The sequence below is a fragment of the Sebastes umbrosus genome, chromosome 1 (genome assembly GCF_015220745.1).
Source record: "Sebastes umbrosus isolate fSebUmb1 chromosome 1, fSebUmb1.pri, whole genome shotgun sequence".
Taxonomy (NCBI): domain Eukaryota; kingdom Metazoa; phylum Chordata; class Actinopteri; order Perciformes; family Sebastidae; genus Sebastes; species Sebastes umbrosus.
Window position 1 is genome coordinate 8435639 of NC_051269.1, and position 16420 is coordinate 8452058.

The 16420-nt window shown below is 43.6% G+C and overlaps 2 protein-coding genes across 2 annotated transcripts in view; both read right to left on the reverse strand.

The window, feature by feature from the left end:
- Positions 1-50: 50 nt before the first annotated feature.
- Positions 51-10126, reverse strand: ctsa (cathepsin A). The gene is made up of 14 exons (XM_037784205.1): positions 9966-10126; positions 7109-7272; positions 6725-6836; positions 6603-6653; positions 6372-6458; positions 6129-6284; positions 5559-5735; positions 5339-5430; positions 5116-5194; positions 4874-5022; positions 4628-4703; positions 2160-2249; positions 1781-1882; positions 51-634 (listed from the first exon to the last, which is right to left on the reverse strand). The coding sequence occupies exons 2-14, from the start codon at positions 7270-7272 to the stop codon at positions 551-553; spliced, it is 1419 nt and encodes a 472-aa protein (XP_037640133.1). The 5' UTR covers positions 9966-10126; the 3' UTR covers positions 51-550.
- A 2256-nt stretch (positions 10127-12382) lies between these two features.
- Positions 12383-16420, reverse strand: part of snrpb (small nuclear ribonucleoprotein polypeptides B and B1) — an 8948-nt gene continuing 4910 nt past the window's right edge. The window contains exons 2-7 of the mRNA XM_037781475.1: positions 16007-16158; positions 15151-15262; positions 14203-14355; positions 13994-14123; positions 12641-12766; positions 12383-12518 (exon numbers count right to left, since the gene is read on the reverse strand). Of these exons, the coding sequence (XP_037637403.1) occupies positions 12478-12518; positions 12641-12766; positions 13994-14123; positions 14203-14355; positions 15151-15262; positions 16007-16158 (714 nt within the window). The 3' untranslated portion in view covers positions 12383-12477. The remainder of the gene's footprint in view (positions 12519-12640; positions 12767-13993; positions 14124-14202; positions 14356-15150; positions 15263-16006; positions 16159-16420) is intronic.

Below are 16420 nucleotides of genomic sequence, written 5' to 3' on the forward strand. Positions count from 1 at the left end.
CTGATAAAACAATGGTTACAGTTTCCATTTGAAATGAAAACAGAGTCGAGTTAGAGATCAATCTTTATTTTCTGGTTTTCCCTTTAAAATCAACAAAAACACCAAAAAAAGTTTTCACATTCAAAACATTAGAGACAGGCGCCTGGGTTAGCTCAGTTGGTAGAGCGGGCGTCCATGTAACAAGACTTGGTCCTGACCGCGGCGGCCCGGGTTCGAATCCGGCCTGTGGCCCTTTCCGCATCCACTCTCTCTCTCCCCCCTTTCAAGACTCTATCCACTGTCCTGTCATAAAAAAAATGGAAAATGCCCCCAAAAAAATAACTTTAAAAAAAAACAAAAAAACATTAGAGACAGACGGCAGTGCTCGTTTCCACGGCAACGTGTCACCAGTACAGTGGACCGAGAGAAGCAATGTGATTGGTTGAGGTTGAGACGTTTTATTTCCTGCAACAATGATCTGGTTGCCAGGCAACACAGATGGGCTGGCAGTGAGAAAAAAAAATAATCAAATCAAAGTGCGGCAGCCTGAAGAGTCCAAACAGAGCGGAGGTCAGTAGGGTTGTTTCTTAATGAATCTGGAGAACATGGCGAAGGCAGCAATTGGTTTATCCGATGGAACCATGTGACCAGAACCCTGCAGGAAGAATGAGGTCAAAGGTCAGCAGCAGATTTTAAATAACAAATCTTTTTAAATCAACCTTTATTTACAGAGAGGTCTCTAATAGCAGGGCTATCACTTCAGTTGTTCCACACAATGAACAACTACTTCTTTTAGATCAGTTCTGCAGTGATACCACTGTGGCAGCTACAGGGCAAGTCATAATAATAATAATAATAATAATAATAATAATAAATTCACAAGTCAGCAGTGGAGGAAAATATCAGCACAGAACAGACCACAAAAACAAACTGTAGCTGGGCTGAGTTCACATCTGTATACCCATACTAACATACTATCTAGTATACTGGAAACACATTTAGTATGTCCCAATACATAGTATGTCAAATGCATTAAGCCAGAAATACCAGGATGTCCTACTAGATCTGGTTGCATTTCGTAGGGCTGTCAAAGTTAAAGCTTCAGTAAGCAACAAGTTTTTTGCATCATTGGGCAAAAAATCCATAATAACCTTTCAGCATATTGTAATTCAAGTGTTCTGAGAGAAAACTAGACTTCTGCATCTCCTCATGGCTCTGTTATCAGGCTTTAAAAAAATCTAGCGCAAGACGGGAGACTTTGACCAATCACAGGTCATTTCAGAGAGACAGCGTTCCTATTGGCTGTGCTCCAGCTGGTGGACGGTGCTTGGTATTTCTTCAACTGATCTCAACATGGCTGCCGGGTCACAAACTTTCTAATTTTACAGCTAAACAGTACACTACAAGATGATTCTGAGAACATTTGAGGAGAGAAATCGGCATTGACGTAACAGAATATTGATTCATGTTTGATCAGCGCTGCCTAGTTTGACCGATTGATCGGAGTTTGTGAGTGATTGACTCGTGGCTCTCATGGACAGAAGCTGGACGGCAGACTCCGAGGGTTTTTATGTGTGATTAATTTACGACTAAATATGGACTAATTTAAAATCGATTGACAGCCTCAATTTTTCAGTATGCAAACCAGCATGCTTTTCTGACCCCATACCCCAGACCCATGTCCGCCCGTGACCCAGCCTCCTTTCCATAGGCCTTGATCATATTCAGACAGATGGCAGCAGCACAAAGATGACATCACAGGGTCACTGAGGGTCAGCTGATGAAGATGAAAAGTGTTTACCTTGACAGTGAGGAAGGCGATGTTGTCAAACTCTTTGACGAAGCCTCCGACCTGCCGACCGTCCTGATCATCGTAGAGCCACGGACGTCTCTGGACCTCCACCTGAGAGACACGCTGAGATTAACACACCTGGAGAATACCTGATGTCACCGACTACTGCCCGATGTCACTGATATAAACGACTCATTCTAAGGTAACGAAAACACAACGATTCTTATCAGGTGATTTATTCACTAAAGAAAACATACTTGTTAATGTTATATTCCATTTCTACCAATAGATCCCCCTAATTGTTACACACTGGTCCTTTAATAACAAACCGTTTTAAAAGTTTTTACACAACTCTAATTATTGATTAATAAGTTCGATATGACATTACCTGCTGGTGCAGAGACTCGACGAACCACTCGTCCCCCATGAAGTTACAGGCCATGTCCACGTCCCCGTTGTACACCAGGACCCGGTACTTCTGCACAGAGCACAACAACTCAACAAGGACACACACCTGGATAAACAAGCCACGCCCACCTGGACACATCAGCCAATCACCAAAGGAGCTCCCATTCAGTCAGGACTCATTTCTGGTTTTGTACAAGATGATATAATATTAATATAATTTTATTGGATTATTTTTAATATTCATTTGATCTCAACTGGTTAAAATCATTACTGGCACCATTTAACACTTCCTGTAGATGTTTCACATTGAAATCCTCGGGCGCCTGGGTTAGCTCAGTTGGTAGAGCGGGCGTCCATGTATTAAGGCTTGGTCCTGACCACGGCGGCCCGGGTTCGAATCCGGCCTGTGGCCCTTTCCGCATCCACTCTCTCTCTCCCCCCTTTCAAGACTCTATCCACTGTCCTGTCATAAAAATGGAAAATGCCCCCAAAAAAATAACTTTTAAAAAAAAAAAAAAAAGCCTTCCAGTGGTACAAAGGCCATAATCCCTCCTGTTCCTGCTTTTAGATCTTCATTTTGTAGGTTTGTAACGTTTTGTATTTATAGTCTTTTATATTTGTCTTGTACATTTTTGTATCCACGAGGAGTGAGTACTTTATTCTGTAAAAAGATGACAAATTCTACTTCAGGTCAGTCACCAACTGGTAATAACAAACGCATCGGAACAATGGGTATTTTTCCTGTTCGTCCCATTCTGAATGCAGCATCATGCAGTCATGTTGAACACATGTAGCCTGTATGGTTTTCAGACATACAGAAGAACATGGTTAAACAACAATTATTGGAGTACAAAACAAATTAATTAGCCCGATAACATTTTATTAAATCAGGATGTGATCGAACAGGATTGTAAATATTTATAAAACTTGTCACTTCCTGTCGCTTGACACTTTCCAGGTGAGAAGCCGTTCGTCTCCAAGAGGATTCACCTGTACTGTTGGAGTCAGTGCTGTGGAAATGTACTAAATCTAACATGCCAGGCTTGAGGTTATTTAATGAGGAAGTTAAAGTCTGGGTAAAGAAAAATCCGACGCTTTGTCCACACAGGGAACGCCAGCAGCGCGTGGCGGCTGCCTCGCTGAACGGCTGCCTCGCTGATCGGCTGCGTTTCTGCTGCCAGCCCTTTCTTTCTACACAGAGTTTGCCTTCATAATGGCCATTTCATTTCATTAGTAATGTCATTTATATTTAATATATTATGGATATTATTATATATTTTAGACAGAAAAAGGTTAAGAAACGTGTGGTGATTTGTAAATAATAGTAATAATCCACAATTAAAACCCCATACTTTATTCATTCATGGAGCTCTGAAAGTCACTGCATGTTCTACAACACTGTCCAGCACATATTTCAGAATAGAAGCCTTGTGTTAACGAATGAAGTATTCTGTCCACAGAAAAAAATGCTTGAGGGCTTTTATTTTGAAAAGAAAGCAGGAAGTGTTGATTTAAAAAATAAATCTTTACTTTTTTTCATGTCCATGACATATTCTACAGATATAGACATTGAAAGTGTAGTAATGTTGCCGATATGATGTCAATATACTGTCAAACGATTACTTTCACTGTCTGTTGTTGCTGTGAACCGCTCACGGCTTGCGGTAAAAATAGGCGAGACCTCAAATCTCTAGAAGACATGCAGCTGACACGCAGCCGAGACACCCGTCTCACGCGCGCAGTGTAGCAGCTCTAACCTGTTAGCACGGACGCCGAAATAAAAAAAAACAGGTTCCGCAGCCGCCACGCGCTGCTGATGTTCCCAGTGTGGACACGCCATGATGCTAGTTAATGATGTGCTAACGTACTCTGCTAATGTTAGCTCCACAGGTTTCTGCGTAGAAACGTAACATTTTAGAAACGTTTATCTCCTTCCAACCTCTCCAAGTATCACTATTACACAACGTTTAACCATGAGTAGCTCGAAATCCACTAAACCAGCATGAAAATTAAGAAAATCTGAAACAATTGCATGAGAGTCTTTGGAGCACAGACGTATAGTCGTTGGACCATGTTCAGAGCTGGCCGATGCTACACTATGATTGGCCAGTCTGTGTTTGAGGGGCGGGACTTATCGAAGGATCAATTGGGCGTGGCTACAGCGTGTTTCACTTGCTCTGAAGTGTTTCAGAGCAAGACAATACGGTTTATTTTTCCATGATTTTGAAACCTAATTTTATATAATTGGTGATTTTTTTTAATCATTCAAATTTGGCTGGGTGGTTAATAGCACATTACTGTGGTGTGACAAACTCAGAACACAAATATTTTTGTTTTACCCGGACTTTAAAAACACCAAAACTGTGAATGAAGTCTGTTGTACTGGAGAACAGCTGTGCTCTTTGTGATTTTAAGATGAAGGAGAACAGGTGTGTTGTGTTCACTGACCAGACCAGCGAGCAGCTTCAGGTACTGTTTCCTGACGTCCTGGTAGACACGACCGTAATTCAGATTCACCTCAGAGCTGCAACACAAGGCAGAAATCAGAGGTCTGTTTACAACTTTATTGAAACATCTGAATGACATAACAATATATTAAAAAACAGATCACAAAACATCACAATGTCTTCAAAGGTCATGGAGATCCAAGTTGTCGGAGTGATTAAAAAGGTGTGTAGTGTTCAGGTGTGTTACCTGCAGATGACCCAGTCCAGGGCCTTGGGGCTGATGTGCACAGCAGCTTTGACGTACGCGTTGTTCAGGTAGAGTGAAGAGGGGGTGGAGTTAGTGCAGGGGGGGTCCAGACGGACGTTCAGGTTTAGAGACACCAGACCTCGTAACTTCTACTCAAACAGAGTCAGAGGAGAACCTGGTTTCTATCTATCCGTCAGGTGCGGGAACTTTAATGTAAAGACATCAGCTGACTTTATACACACCTGGTTCCACAGCTGAGTCCACTGATGGTTGATGAACGAGTTCCCAAGATCTCTCATCACCAGCTCACCTCGCTCAATACTGACAATCAATAACAGGAAGTCAACCTCTCTGTGGTCGCACTACACCTGCTGCAGGTGATCTAGCAGCGGCTACGGACTCCATGTTTAAGATGGTGTCATTTTAAACATTTACATGTATTCCCTATGATGAGTCACAGCTTACCTGACTCTCTCGCGGACTCCACCTGGACAGGGAGCGTACAGGTTGTACATATTCAATCCCGAACTGTAGACGATGACCTGAACCTCACCCAGCTGCAGAAGAAACCCAACACATGAGACAAACTGGTTTCACCTGATAAACCAGATTCAATCCTCATAAACCAGGTTCAGACCGGCTGAAGAAATAAACCAGGTATCATAAACCACTTGTTGGGACTCACGCTCTCGGAGCAGTTCTGGTCCTGGTTGTTGTAGAAGTTACACTTCCCGGCGCTGCAGCAGAACTTCTGCAGGTCGGTCCACAGCCGACTTCCCAGCAGGCCGTGGTAGTAGGCGAAGTACACCAGAGAGTTATCGTTCATCTCGTAACTCGACATCCCGTTTCCCACGGCGATGCCCTGCAGGACAGGTGAGACACAGCTAATGTTAGCATCCTACAAGACAGTGATTGGACACTTATTCTGACTTTACCCTGTGGCATTACCTTATCATGCCAGGTCCAACAATAACGGGATATTATCAATATTATCATGTCACTGCAGTAGTACAATGTCTCCAGGTTGAGGCTGGTGTCCGGTCGGGTCTAGAAGGTAACCCACAATTTGGGAAACCCTCGCGAGATAGTTAAGGTTAGGCATTGACCTGAAATGGTTAATGTTTGGTCATCAGGCAGCGAGTCTCAAGAGTTTTTGCACGTTTTTTTCAATTTGTGGGTTACCTTCTAGACACGACCCTGGAGTCCTCCATCACTCTGTACTATAGTATTAGTGTACTGCAGTATTTGTGTGTACCTGCAGGTTGAGGCTGGCGTCCTCCATCACTCTCTCGGCGAGCGTCGGGATGTAGATTCCTCCGTAACTCTCTCCGGTCAGGAAGAGTTCGTTCTTGCTGAACTCTGGAAACAGACGGAAGAACTCCTTCAGAGCCAGGTAGTTGTTCATCGACACCTGAGGAGAAGAAAAAACACCTTGAACACACCTGACAGTGAACACTTGTGAGCCAATCGTGAGCCGAGTTTCAGGAGCGTCACTGACCTCGGTGTCGTTGGTGACGTAATTCTTGTCGTCAGAGTACGAGAAGCCGACCCCTGCTGGAGACTCCAGGTACAACACGTTGGCAATCTGCTCAGAAACAGTGAACCAATCAGCTTCTATGAATCACAACTACAGCAACCAATGAGCCGTCTGGTAGTTTGGTCACGCGGTTAGTCTGGATGCAATTCCTGGCCGCGTGACAGCGTGCAGATTGGCAGCTGGTTAACTGACCTTGTTCCAGGAGTACGGGTTGTACAGCAGTGTCACGCCGTCGTCCTGGATCTGAAACAGAGGTCAGAGGTCAGCAGGTGTCGCTGTGACATCCCAGGTGGGCAAAGTCTTAGGTTACCTACCAGGTAGGGTCCATGTTCTGTCAGCAGTCCGTCCAGAGAGCTGCAGCCGGGGCCGCCATTCAACCACAACACCATCGGGTCAGACGACGGGTTATTCTGGGACTCCACGAACCTGAAAACAACAATGCACTCAGGTGATGTCGACAATCAAGTGAGGGTGTACTCCGGTGTAGGCAGGCGATGAGTGATGCTCAGGTAGAAAAATCAGGCGACTACGACAACGGGTGTCTTCAGGTTAACTTTTTTGTGTTCACAGATAACACACCGTTTGTTACAGCGCTGGTATGTTTGGATTCAGGTGAACGGACAAAAGCAACAAGTATCTGAGATTATTAAGTGTAATGATGCAGGTGTCTTACAGGTGTACGTATCTCAGGTACTGACCAGTAATGCAGGTGTTTTCCATCGGCCACGCTCAGGTATCCAGAGTAATGCCTGAAGCTCGGCTGTTTCTGCAGACCGGGCAGGTAAGTCACCTCGTCTGCAGCCGGAGCCGCGTCACCGCCGAGCAGCGAGAACAGGAAGTAACACAACACCGCCACCTGCATCTGAAATAGAACAGGAAGTGACATCATCAACACAACTGACATTGTTACTTGCACAGAATCAGCTATTATCAGCTGTTGAACCAGCTGTTATCTGTTGCATCTAACTGGCTTCTAACGAAGAGTTCTGTCTCTTCCATGTGAATAGATCACTTTAAACACTTTATTCAAACTTTATTAACACATCAATCAGTGCAGGAAAAAACATCCAAAGCAGGCAGCGAGAGGAACCAACAGGAGGCATTCAATGACAAATCTATACACTTTAATACGGAGTAAACCTTTATAAATGCACCATTAAAACAGCAGGCAGCTGGTTATAGTCACATTCAATTATCTTCAAGTTCTAAAAACACACAGCAGAGGGCGCCACAGGATTATGGGAACCAGGTCAACATGTACTACTTTGAGGCTGTGCTTGGCTGGTTTTCTATGAGCTGTCAATTAAAGCTGCAGTAGTCAGAATATTTTTGGCATCATTGGGCAACAATTCCATAATAACCTTTCAGCATATTGTAATTCAAGTGCTCTGAGAGAAAACTAGACTTCTGCACCTCCTCATGGCTCTGTTTTCAGGCTTTAGAAAATCTAGCCCGTGACGGGAGACTTTGACCAATCACAGGTCATTTCAGAGAGAGAGAGCGTTCCTATTGGCTGTTCATTCAACAGAGGCAGCTGTCAATCAATTGCAAACTGTAATGCCTATTTCTCTCCTCAAATGTTTTCAGAATCATCATGTAGTGTACTGTTTAGCTGTAAAATGAGAAAGTTTGCTCCGGCTGGTGGGCGGTGCTTGGTATTTCCTCAACTGATCTCAACATGACTGCCGGGTCACAAACTTTCTCATTTTACAGCTAAACAGTACACTACAAGATGATTCTGAGAACATTTGAGGAGAGAAATAGTCATTACAGTAACAGAATAATGATTAATATTTGATCAGCGCTGCCTAGTTTAATCGTTTGATCAGAGTTTGCGAGTGATTGACAGCTGCTCAGAGACGGCAAGGCTCGAGCTCGGCTCTGATTTGTTGTTTTCCTCCAGTCTGTGAAATCTTGCAGATGCCATTAGGATCACCGGAGGACACCGAGGCACATGATTGTTTTCAGATTACCCATCTTGTGCACTACTGTCAGGATATAGTGACCGTTTTATAAAAAATTACTTTTTTAAAAATCATACTTGCTCCAACTGTACCCACTGCTGCTTTAAATGACTGTTTTCTCCTACCGAGAAAATAAATGTTAAAAATTATGGTATTTGTGATGAAGTTTGGTAGATAACATGACATGTGTGTAGAAGAGGAGCCGAGAGTTTAACCTAAATCTATCAGTTTGACTCCTGCCAACTGTTCACTTCTCAACAACCACAGAGACCGGATGACAGACAAACACTGAGGTTACTTTCTGTACACTGGTTCAAACCCAGAAGTGGTTATCTCAGGCTAACTGCACTGCTCACACAGGGAATCAGGTTTAATGATGTGTGGTGACAGGTGACAGGTGACAGGTGACAGGTGACAGGTGACAGGTGACAGGTGACAGGTGACAGGTGACAGCAGGCGGAACAGGAGCATGAGAGTTTATTTGTTACGACATAACGAGCAGCTACCAGCAGAACTTGAAAATGTTTGGAAACCTTTGTTGGAGTTTCTTGGACGTCAAGGGGCACAGTCACATTTAATCTGTTGTGTGTTGTGTGTTGTTGTTTTTTTTGGAGGTATTATTTATTTTGTCTTATATTTTATTTCATTTATTTTCTTTGTTAGATATGTGAAATACATGAAATGTCATGTCTCTTTCTTTGAAATTCTGACTAAACATTTCATTGTATAATTTAATTATTAATATTGTAAGTCTGTCTGTATGTGTATATATGTTAAATTCAATAAAAAAATAATAACTACAAACACAGCAGAGGACACCACACAGGACAGGCTGATGGAAACAGCTCTAAAACATGAGGCTAATATCTTAAGGAAGTAACACTTGTGGTTGAGTTTCTATGAGCCGAATTTATCTAAAGAAGGTACCGATCCATAATATGTCTCAGTCTGGATTTATAAAGTGATCCTTTTCACCCAGGGAGGAAATACATATTTAATTTGGGTATTTTTGAATGAAGTCTGGTATGGTGAGGATAAGCAGGCAGAACAGGAGCAGTTAATGTAACCGGTTGTTCCTGTCAGTAATCAGGTCTACTGCCTAATTATAAAAGGCAGAAGTGAGTAAACATGTGGACTATAAAACCGCAGTCATGCGGACAGAACAGGAGGCAACACATCCAGCAGAGGAGAAGAACACATGATGTTGGGAGGAAGTCACGTTTGTGATTGCATCTATAAATGCTGCCGAATTTATCACAAAATGTTTCAGATTCAGAATCTTTTTTAACAATTGTTTAATTAAATAATTGCTTCCACCCAGTGGGGAAATGGATATTATTTCAGTTCTTCCTGAATGAAGTTGGACACATGAGGACAGGAGCAGAGTTTCTCTGTCAGACTGACTGTTCACAGTGTTAGTTTACTCTAGTTTCAGACTGTTTACACTGTTTCTGTTCACATGTTGACCCGGAAGCAGGTTAGCTCAGGCTAACTGCTAACACACAGACAACAACACAGTGTGACTGAGAGAACTGAGTAGAAGCCAGACTGAGATCTGAACGGAGACTGTTTCAGTCAGAGACACACTCACCTCTGCTGTCTCTCTGTCGTCTCCTGGTTTCAGTAGCAACTAGTCTCTCGGTCAGCAGGTGAAGTGGATGGCGTTGATCAGTGACTGACTGCAGCTGAAGACTACGGAGAATCTCAACAAGTCACATGACAGCAGCCGGTCACATGACACCCCACCCATCAGACTGATCACGTGATCATGATGCTATAACCAAGGCTTATTGAGCCGAGTCTAGAAGCAAAGAGACGAAACTCTGGTGCTTTTTTGACAACAGCCGCTAGATGGCGCTGCCGCCATTTTGGACTGAAAACACCAATGAGTCTGTGTCCATGGATGTATAAAGAGACTTCTGTGAATCAGAGGATATAAATCAACTTCCCAGTAGGAACACTAGAATATCCCTCATTTAAATCATGATGTCCTAAAAGTAGTATAATGAACTAACAGCTGAATCCAGAGTTATTTTCCTCGCCATAATGAACGGTCATCAGACCCACGGGACCGCACCGCCCTGCACGCTCATATGACATATCTGGTTCTGCCAGCTTCCTGCTAGCTGTATGCGGCTGTAATAATGGATATATTGGCTGTAATTCATCACTTTTATTATCTTCTAATACACCCATGGGCTGTATGCTGTCAGCCTGTACCGTGGTGGATGTATTAACATCTCTGTTCCCAAACGACCGGCTATCGGCCAGTAGCTAGTAGAGCTAGTAGCATGATGTCAACAGAATTTAATGGGGTTGTAGGTTATTTACTAACACGCAGGGCAAAAGCACAGGACTCAACCTCTTCTACATCCATGGTCTGTGGTCTACTGGACCCTCTTCTACATCCATGGTCTGTGGTCTATTGGACCCTCTTCTACATCCATGGTCTGTGGTCTATTGGACCCTCTTCTACATCCATGGTCTGTGGTCTACTGGACCCTCTTCTACATCCATGGTCTGTGGTCTATTGGACCCTCTTCTACATCCATGGTCTGTGGTCTACTGGACCTTCTTCTAAATCCATGGTCTGTGGTCTACTGGACCTTCTTCTAAATCCATGGTCTGTGGTCTACTGGACTCCATTTTGGATCCTTGACATGAAAAAGTTTGAGATTTCTCTCAAAATCTGTTTGCTGGATTTTTCTAACTTCAATTTATGTACATCGCTCACTTTATGCTCTTCTGGGAAGCGGCCAGGTTGTTTAATAAGTAATAGTATGCATATTTGTAATATCTTTATTGTTCAACACAGGCGATTTTGGTAGAGGCAATAGACTAGAAATAATTTTTACGTTTGTACTGCACTTTGTAGGGCGGACGTTTTACTGGTGTCTGGTAGTCGCCTCCGGTCTAAAATTGAGGAAGCGTAGCTCAGCTTCTAGGCAGTGATGTTGCAATGGAACGAACAATTGACTTTCACTTCTTAGCAAGAACGTCTTGTTTTGCCTGTGACTCAAACCTACATCGTATGTGCGCTGAGGGTGTAGCAAGTAAAAAGTTAAATTCTGCAGCACAACCAAAAGGTTATAAAAAGTAGCCGATCGTCAACTGCATTTCCGTTGTAAAGACATGCATGCATCATCTTTTTCCTAGTCTGAGGATTTTACCAATTATCTGTTTGCAACATTATTTTGGATGAATGAATGGACAAGTGTGTATTTGACAGTGTCACTAACATGTAAGGTAGGGCGGTGCACTTTGCCTGGAGCAGATGACCATGTAGAGCAATCCGGTATGAACTGCAGCCTTGTAGCCAAAGTAGAAAAAGACGTTGGAAACAACATTCAGAAGCCTGATGGTTCTGCTCACAGTAAATACTTTTACATACGTTGGTACCTCATTATTTGACACCATGGCCACGTTTAATATGAACGTCTGACATTGTAACGTTAAATGACAGAAAATAAGAAAATAAGGTAAAGCATTATAGGTCCCTTTAAAGTGGTAATCCTTAAGATTTCAGTCCTGGTTGATTGAGAATTTCTATTTGAATGAACATAATTAAATTGTGCTCAGAGTTTAGCAGTCTGGAGTCTTTTTTTTTTTATACATGAGCATAGAAATAGAATAAAATATATTTCTATGTACATGAGCTTCAAGTTGCAGTATTGTGTGCATTGTTCCGTTTTTTATGTGTATGCAATGGAGAAAAAATGTAATACAACATTCTTTTTCCGGGAATGTCCCCACAGACGCCCAGTTCGTAATACTCAAATACTGCAAATATATTAATATTGCAATACTTTCAAATTAGTGGTCCATAGGCTCAATCACCTTTGTGTTATCTCCTTCAGCAATAGCAACTTAACAGACATTTATTAAAATGAAAATCTTTGACATTACTTTTAAGTCCCTAATATTAATGAGTTAATCTGAGCTGTGATTGGCCGTTACTCCAGACTTGTATTGAACTGGTTACCATAGAAACTGAACAGACAGCCAAGCTGAAATCAAACCATCCTGAAACTTTATTAAAAAACAGAAGATAAAAAAAAAAAAAATTCTATACAACAGTTGAGTCTGAGAGGGGCGGTGCTTCCTCAGGGCCGAGGGGGCGGTCTCATCCCAGAAGGAGGAGGTCCTAAAACAGCAGAGCAGAGAGGTCACATGGTCTGTTTACAGTGAATGACGTGATTAATGATGCGGCAATCTCATTGGCTCCTCAGACTGCCTACAAAAGCCGTCTCAGTGGACACAACTTACCTCTCATGCCGGGGGGTGGCGGCCTCATGCCTGGTGGGAGCATCCCCATTGGAGCTCCTCGACCCGGCGGCATCCCCATCGGAGGACCCATCGGGGGCCGCATGCCAGGGGGTGGACCCATCATACCTGCATGGGGAGAACATAGGAGGAGTCAGGTCATGGTTCAACGTAATTTTTTTTTACCAATTCATTAGTTAATGGTCAACCAAGTTAATAGTCATGTTTAATCAAATTAAGTTGCTTTTTATTTTGCCAATCTAATGGTCTGCCTGTGAAGAACGAGAGCCGTTCAGCAGATGCTCAGCAGGCAGAGAGAGAGAGAGAGACAGCGAGGGAAAAACAAAGTGTAGAGCCGGCTTATTTCACATCGAACTCTGAATGAAGGGTTTTATTTTGACCAAACCAAAGTTTCTGATTGTTGGAACAGTGGAATAGCTAATCAAGATGTTTTTATTTTGTTTGTGTCGAGTTTGAATGAAGTGCATTATACGATGAGTTAACAAGGCAATTAAGGTAGTGTAGTTTCTTTGGTGAAGGAGAGAAACTTCAATTGAGAAGGGAATGGGTGTAAAGCCTCGGCCACACAGGGAACGCCAGGAGCGTGTGGCTGCTGTTGTTTTTTATTTCGTTGTCCGTGTTAATCGGGTTAGAGCAGCCACACCGCCCGCGTGAGACACGTGGTTTGGCTGCGTGTCAGCTGCGTCTCTTCTAGAGATTCAAGGTCTCGCCTATTTTTAACTCGAGCCGTGCACGGTTCACAGCAACAACAGACAGTGAAGGTGATCTATTGACTGTATATTATCATCATATCAGCAACATTACTACAGTTTCAATGTCTGTATATGTAGAAAATGTTATGGAGATGGAAAAAGTAAAGACTTATTTTTAAATTAACACTTCCTGCTTTCATTTCAAAATAAAAGCCCTCAAGCGTTTTTTCTTTGGACAGAATTCCTTCATTTGTTAAAACAAGGCTTTTATTCTGAAATATGTGCAGGACAGTGTTGTAGAACATGCAGTGATTTGCAGAGCTCCATGAATGAATAAAGTACAGGGTTTTAATTGTGGATTATTACTATTATTTACAAATTACCACACGTTTAACCTTTTACTGTCTAAAATAAATATAAATGACATTTAGAATGAAATGAAAGGGCCATTATAAAAGGGCCATTATGAAAGGCAAACTATGTAGAAAGAAAGGGCTGGCAGCAGCAGCAGCAGAAACGCAGCTGGTGTGAACATCCGACATGCCAATCACGCAGCCGCCCCCTAATGCTTCATCCACAGTCTTGTCACAGCAGTTGAAAGCACAGTGCTATCACCAAAACATGACATCACATGTCCACTCACCAGGAGGGGGGGCTCCTCTGCCCATTGGGGGTGGGGCTCCTCGTCCAGGTGGGTACTGTGTGGGAGCGCCGGCAATACTTGCTCCTGCTGCTGCCGCGGCAACCGTCCCTCGGCCCTGCGGAGTCATCACCTGGAAAAACACAGGAAGCAGTCATCACCTGAGCACGCGCACACACACCTGAGCACAGAGCTGTTGTTGCCATAGTTACCTGCTGCGAAGGTCCACCCACGCCTCTTACAGGCCCGGCAAGCCCGGCCGGAGCCTGAGGCATCGGAGCTCCTGCAGGGACACCACGGCCCGCTGCCCGACCAACACCTGGACCACCAGCCACGCCCGCCAACGGGACACGAGCTATACCCGTCTGTAGGGTAACGAACGGAACACAGTAGTTTAGCAAATATGAAATAAAGTTTATTTGAACAAATTTATCTACGTTGAGAAACTTATAATTAAAAGACCCAAATTATCAGTTTTTAATCATAGACTACGTGTGTGTGTGTGTGTGTGTACACACACACACAAAATCGAGGTCCCGCCCACACACACGCCTGAGCCAATCACGAGTCGAGCATGGCCGCAGCTTGCTAGCGTGAGGCACCTAGCTGCTACGTTAGCACCGTGGTAAAGGCGACCATGGTGCTAACGTAGCAGCTAGGTGGCTAGAAAGACAACATCTAACCATAGTATCTATCCATCTTATGATCAAATTGACACATGTTCTATTACACAGACTGGTGACGTTATGGAAATTTAAAGGTTATATCTCCTCTTTTGTACAATTTACGAGCCTCCGGCTGCTACTACTTCACTCAGAGCAGCTGTCAATCACAGCTGCCCATCAGGACGTCACACCACCTTTTTATGGCATCGAATAACTAATTAAAACCAAACTTATCAAACATTTTTTTTGTGAAAAATGTATTTGACGTGTACTTTGACTTTTTAGTGTGAACCATGTCCCATCCACTAACATGGAGATGGGATTTATCACCTATACTGCAGCCAGCCACCAGGGGGCGATCCAGAGGTTTTGGCTTCACTTTTGGGGAGCTGACATGTCGTCCATCTTTATATACTACAGTCTATGGTTTTTACACAACAGTTCTGATGACATCACCACAGGTCTGTCTCCTATTGGCTGCAGGGTTCCACTTACATCTTTAGGGGGCGGGCCCTCAACAGTCATAGAGACCAGGTTCTCCCCCCTCAGCAGGACCAGACCCAGAACCCTCTTCTCCTCTCGCTCCGGCTGCTTTGAGTTCTTCGGCCTGAAGGACGACAAAAACGCATTCATTATCCAGCATGCCTCAGTGCTGCCCAGAGGTCACATTAACCTAATATTTTCAGGTCATTGTCATTGAATTTCTTTTAACAATGACTATGAATAACGGTTTTGCCGGTCCATTCTACAAGGTTTGCTTTTCTGGCAACCAGCTGAACAGACATTGATCACTATGACACATTCTGGCATATTATTGTGTATATATTTATATCGGAAGCTATGGACCAACGACCACTAGTGTCTGATGGGCCGTGTGCAATTTACTGCTGAGCCGGGGGCTGCAACAAGAAGGAGATCCAATTTCATTTTCTTGCTTGCCACCTGTTAATTTAAGTGAAGGGAGTTAGCTCAGAAGTTAGCGACAACTTCTGCCCTGGCTCACTTAAGGTGGCCTGACCTTTAATGTGGACCAGCTATTCTAATTTTAGTTTTGTCGGAGTGGCTGCTGAGCCAAGTATGACACCTAGTGGTTACAGTTGGTATACATGCCCAGTGTTGTGGCTTAATATCAAACCATACTCTTAACAATGACCGTACAGTTGTCCCCCCCATTCTTTATAACAAACACTGAGCTCTCAGCTCATGACGTGTTTTGAAGACGCAACCGTGTTTCCCTGATATTAATTCTGCTGTGCCTGGGCCGTATATTGGTAGGAAAAACCCTGGAAGGTGCTGATCAGCTGGAGGTCCCAGAATTCTGTTGACCTTTGACCTGAAGTGTTGGACCTACTTGATCTTCCTGAACTCGTCACAGTCACACAGGATCAGGTTCATGTGTTTGTCGAAGGCCTTGAAGGTGCCGATGAAGATTCGCCCGTCCTGCAGGATGCACCTCATCCTGAAGTCAATGTGCTGCAGCATCTTGCTGCTCTTACCCACCGTCTGAGAAACAATCAGAGACAGACATTACTAGGACATCAACACCACCACACACTGTTCCAGGGGCACATTCAATCTGAAAACGGTGTGCACTGTTTCGCTACGGTTTCCGGGTTAAACGAAATGTTTCCTAGAAGCGGTTTGAAGCGGGCTTTGAGGTTTGGATGTATTTTTTAGCACTTTTATTAGTAAAGAAATGTTAAACGTTACTCCGGTTCACTCTCCCTGTGTATAACATTAACGCCATCGACATGCGCCAGCTTGG

Excerpts from the sequence above, each read along its gene's own strand:
- ctsa (XM_037784205.1), bottom strand. The coding sequence starts at position 7,272 with ATGCAGGTGGCGGTGTTGTGTTACTTCCTGTTCTCGCTGCTCGGCGGT. Across the intron at positions 5,431-5,558 it reads ACCAGAACTGCTCCGAGAGC|CTGGGTGAGGTTCAGGTCAT; the intron begins GTGAGTCCCAAC and ends TTTCTTCTGCAG. Across the intron at positions 4,704-4,873 it reads CTGGACTGGGTCATCTGCAG|CTCTGAGGTGAATCTGAATT; the intron begins GTAACACACCTG and ends CTTGTGTTGCAG.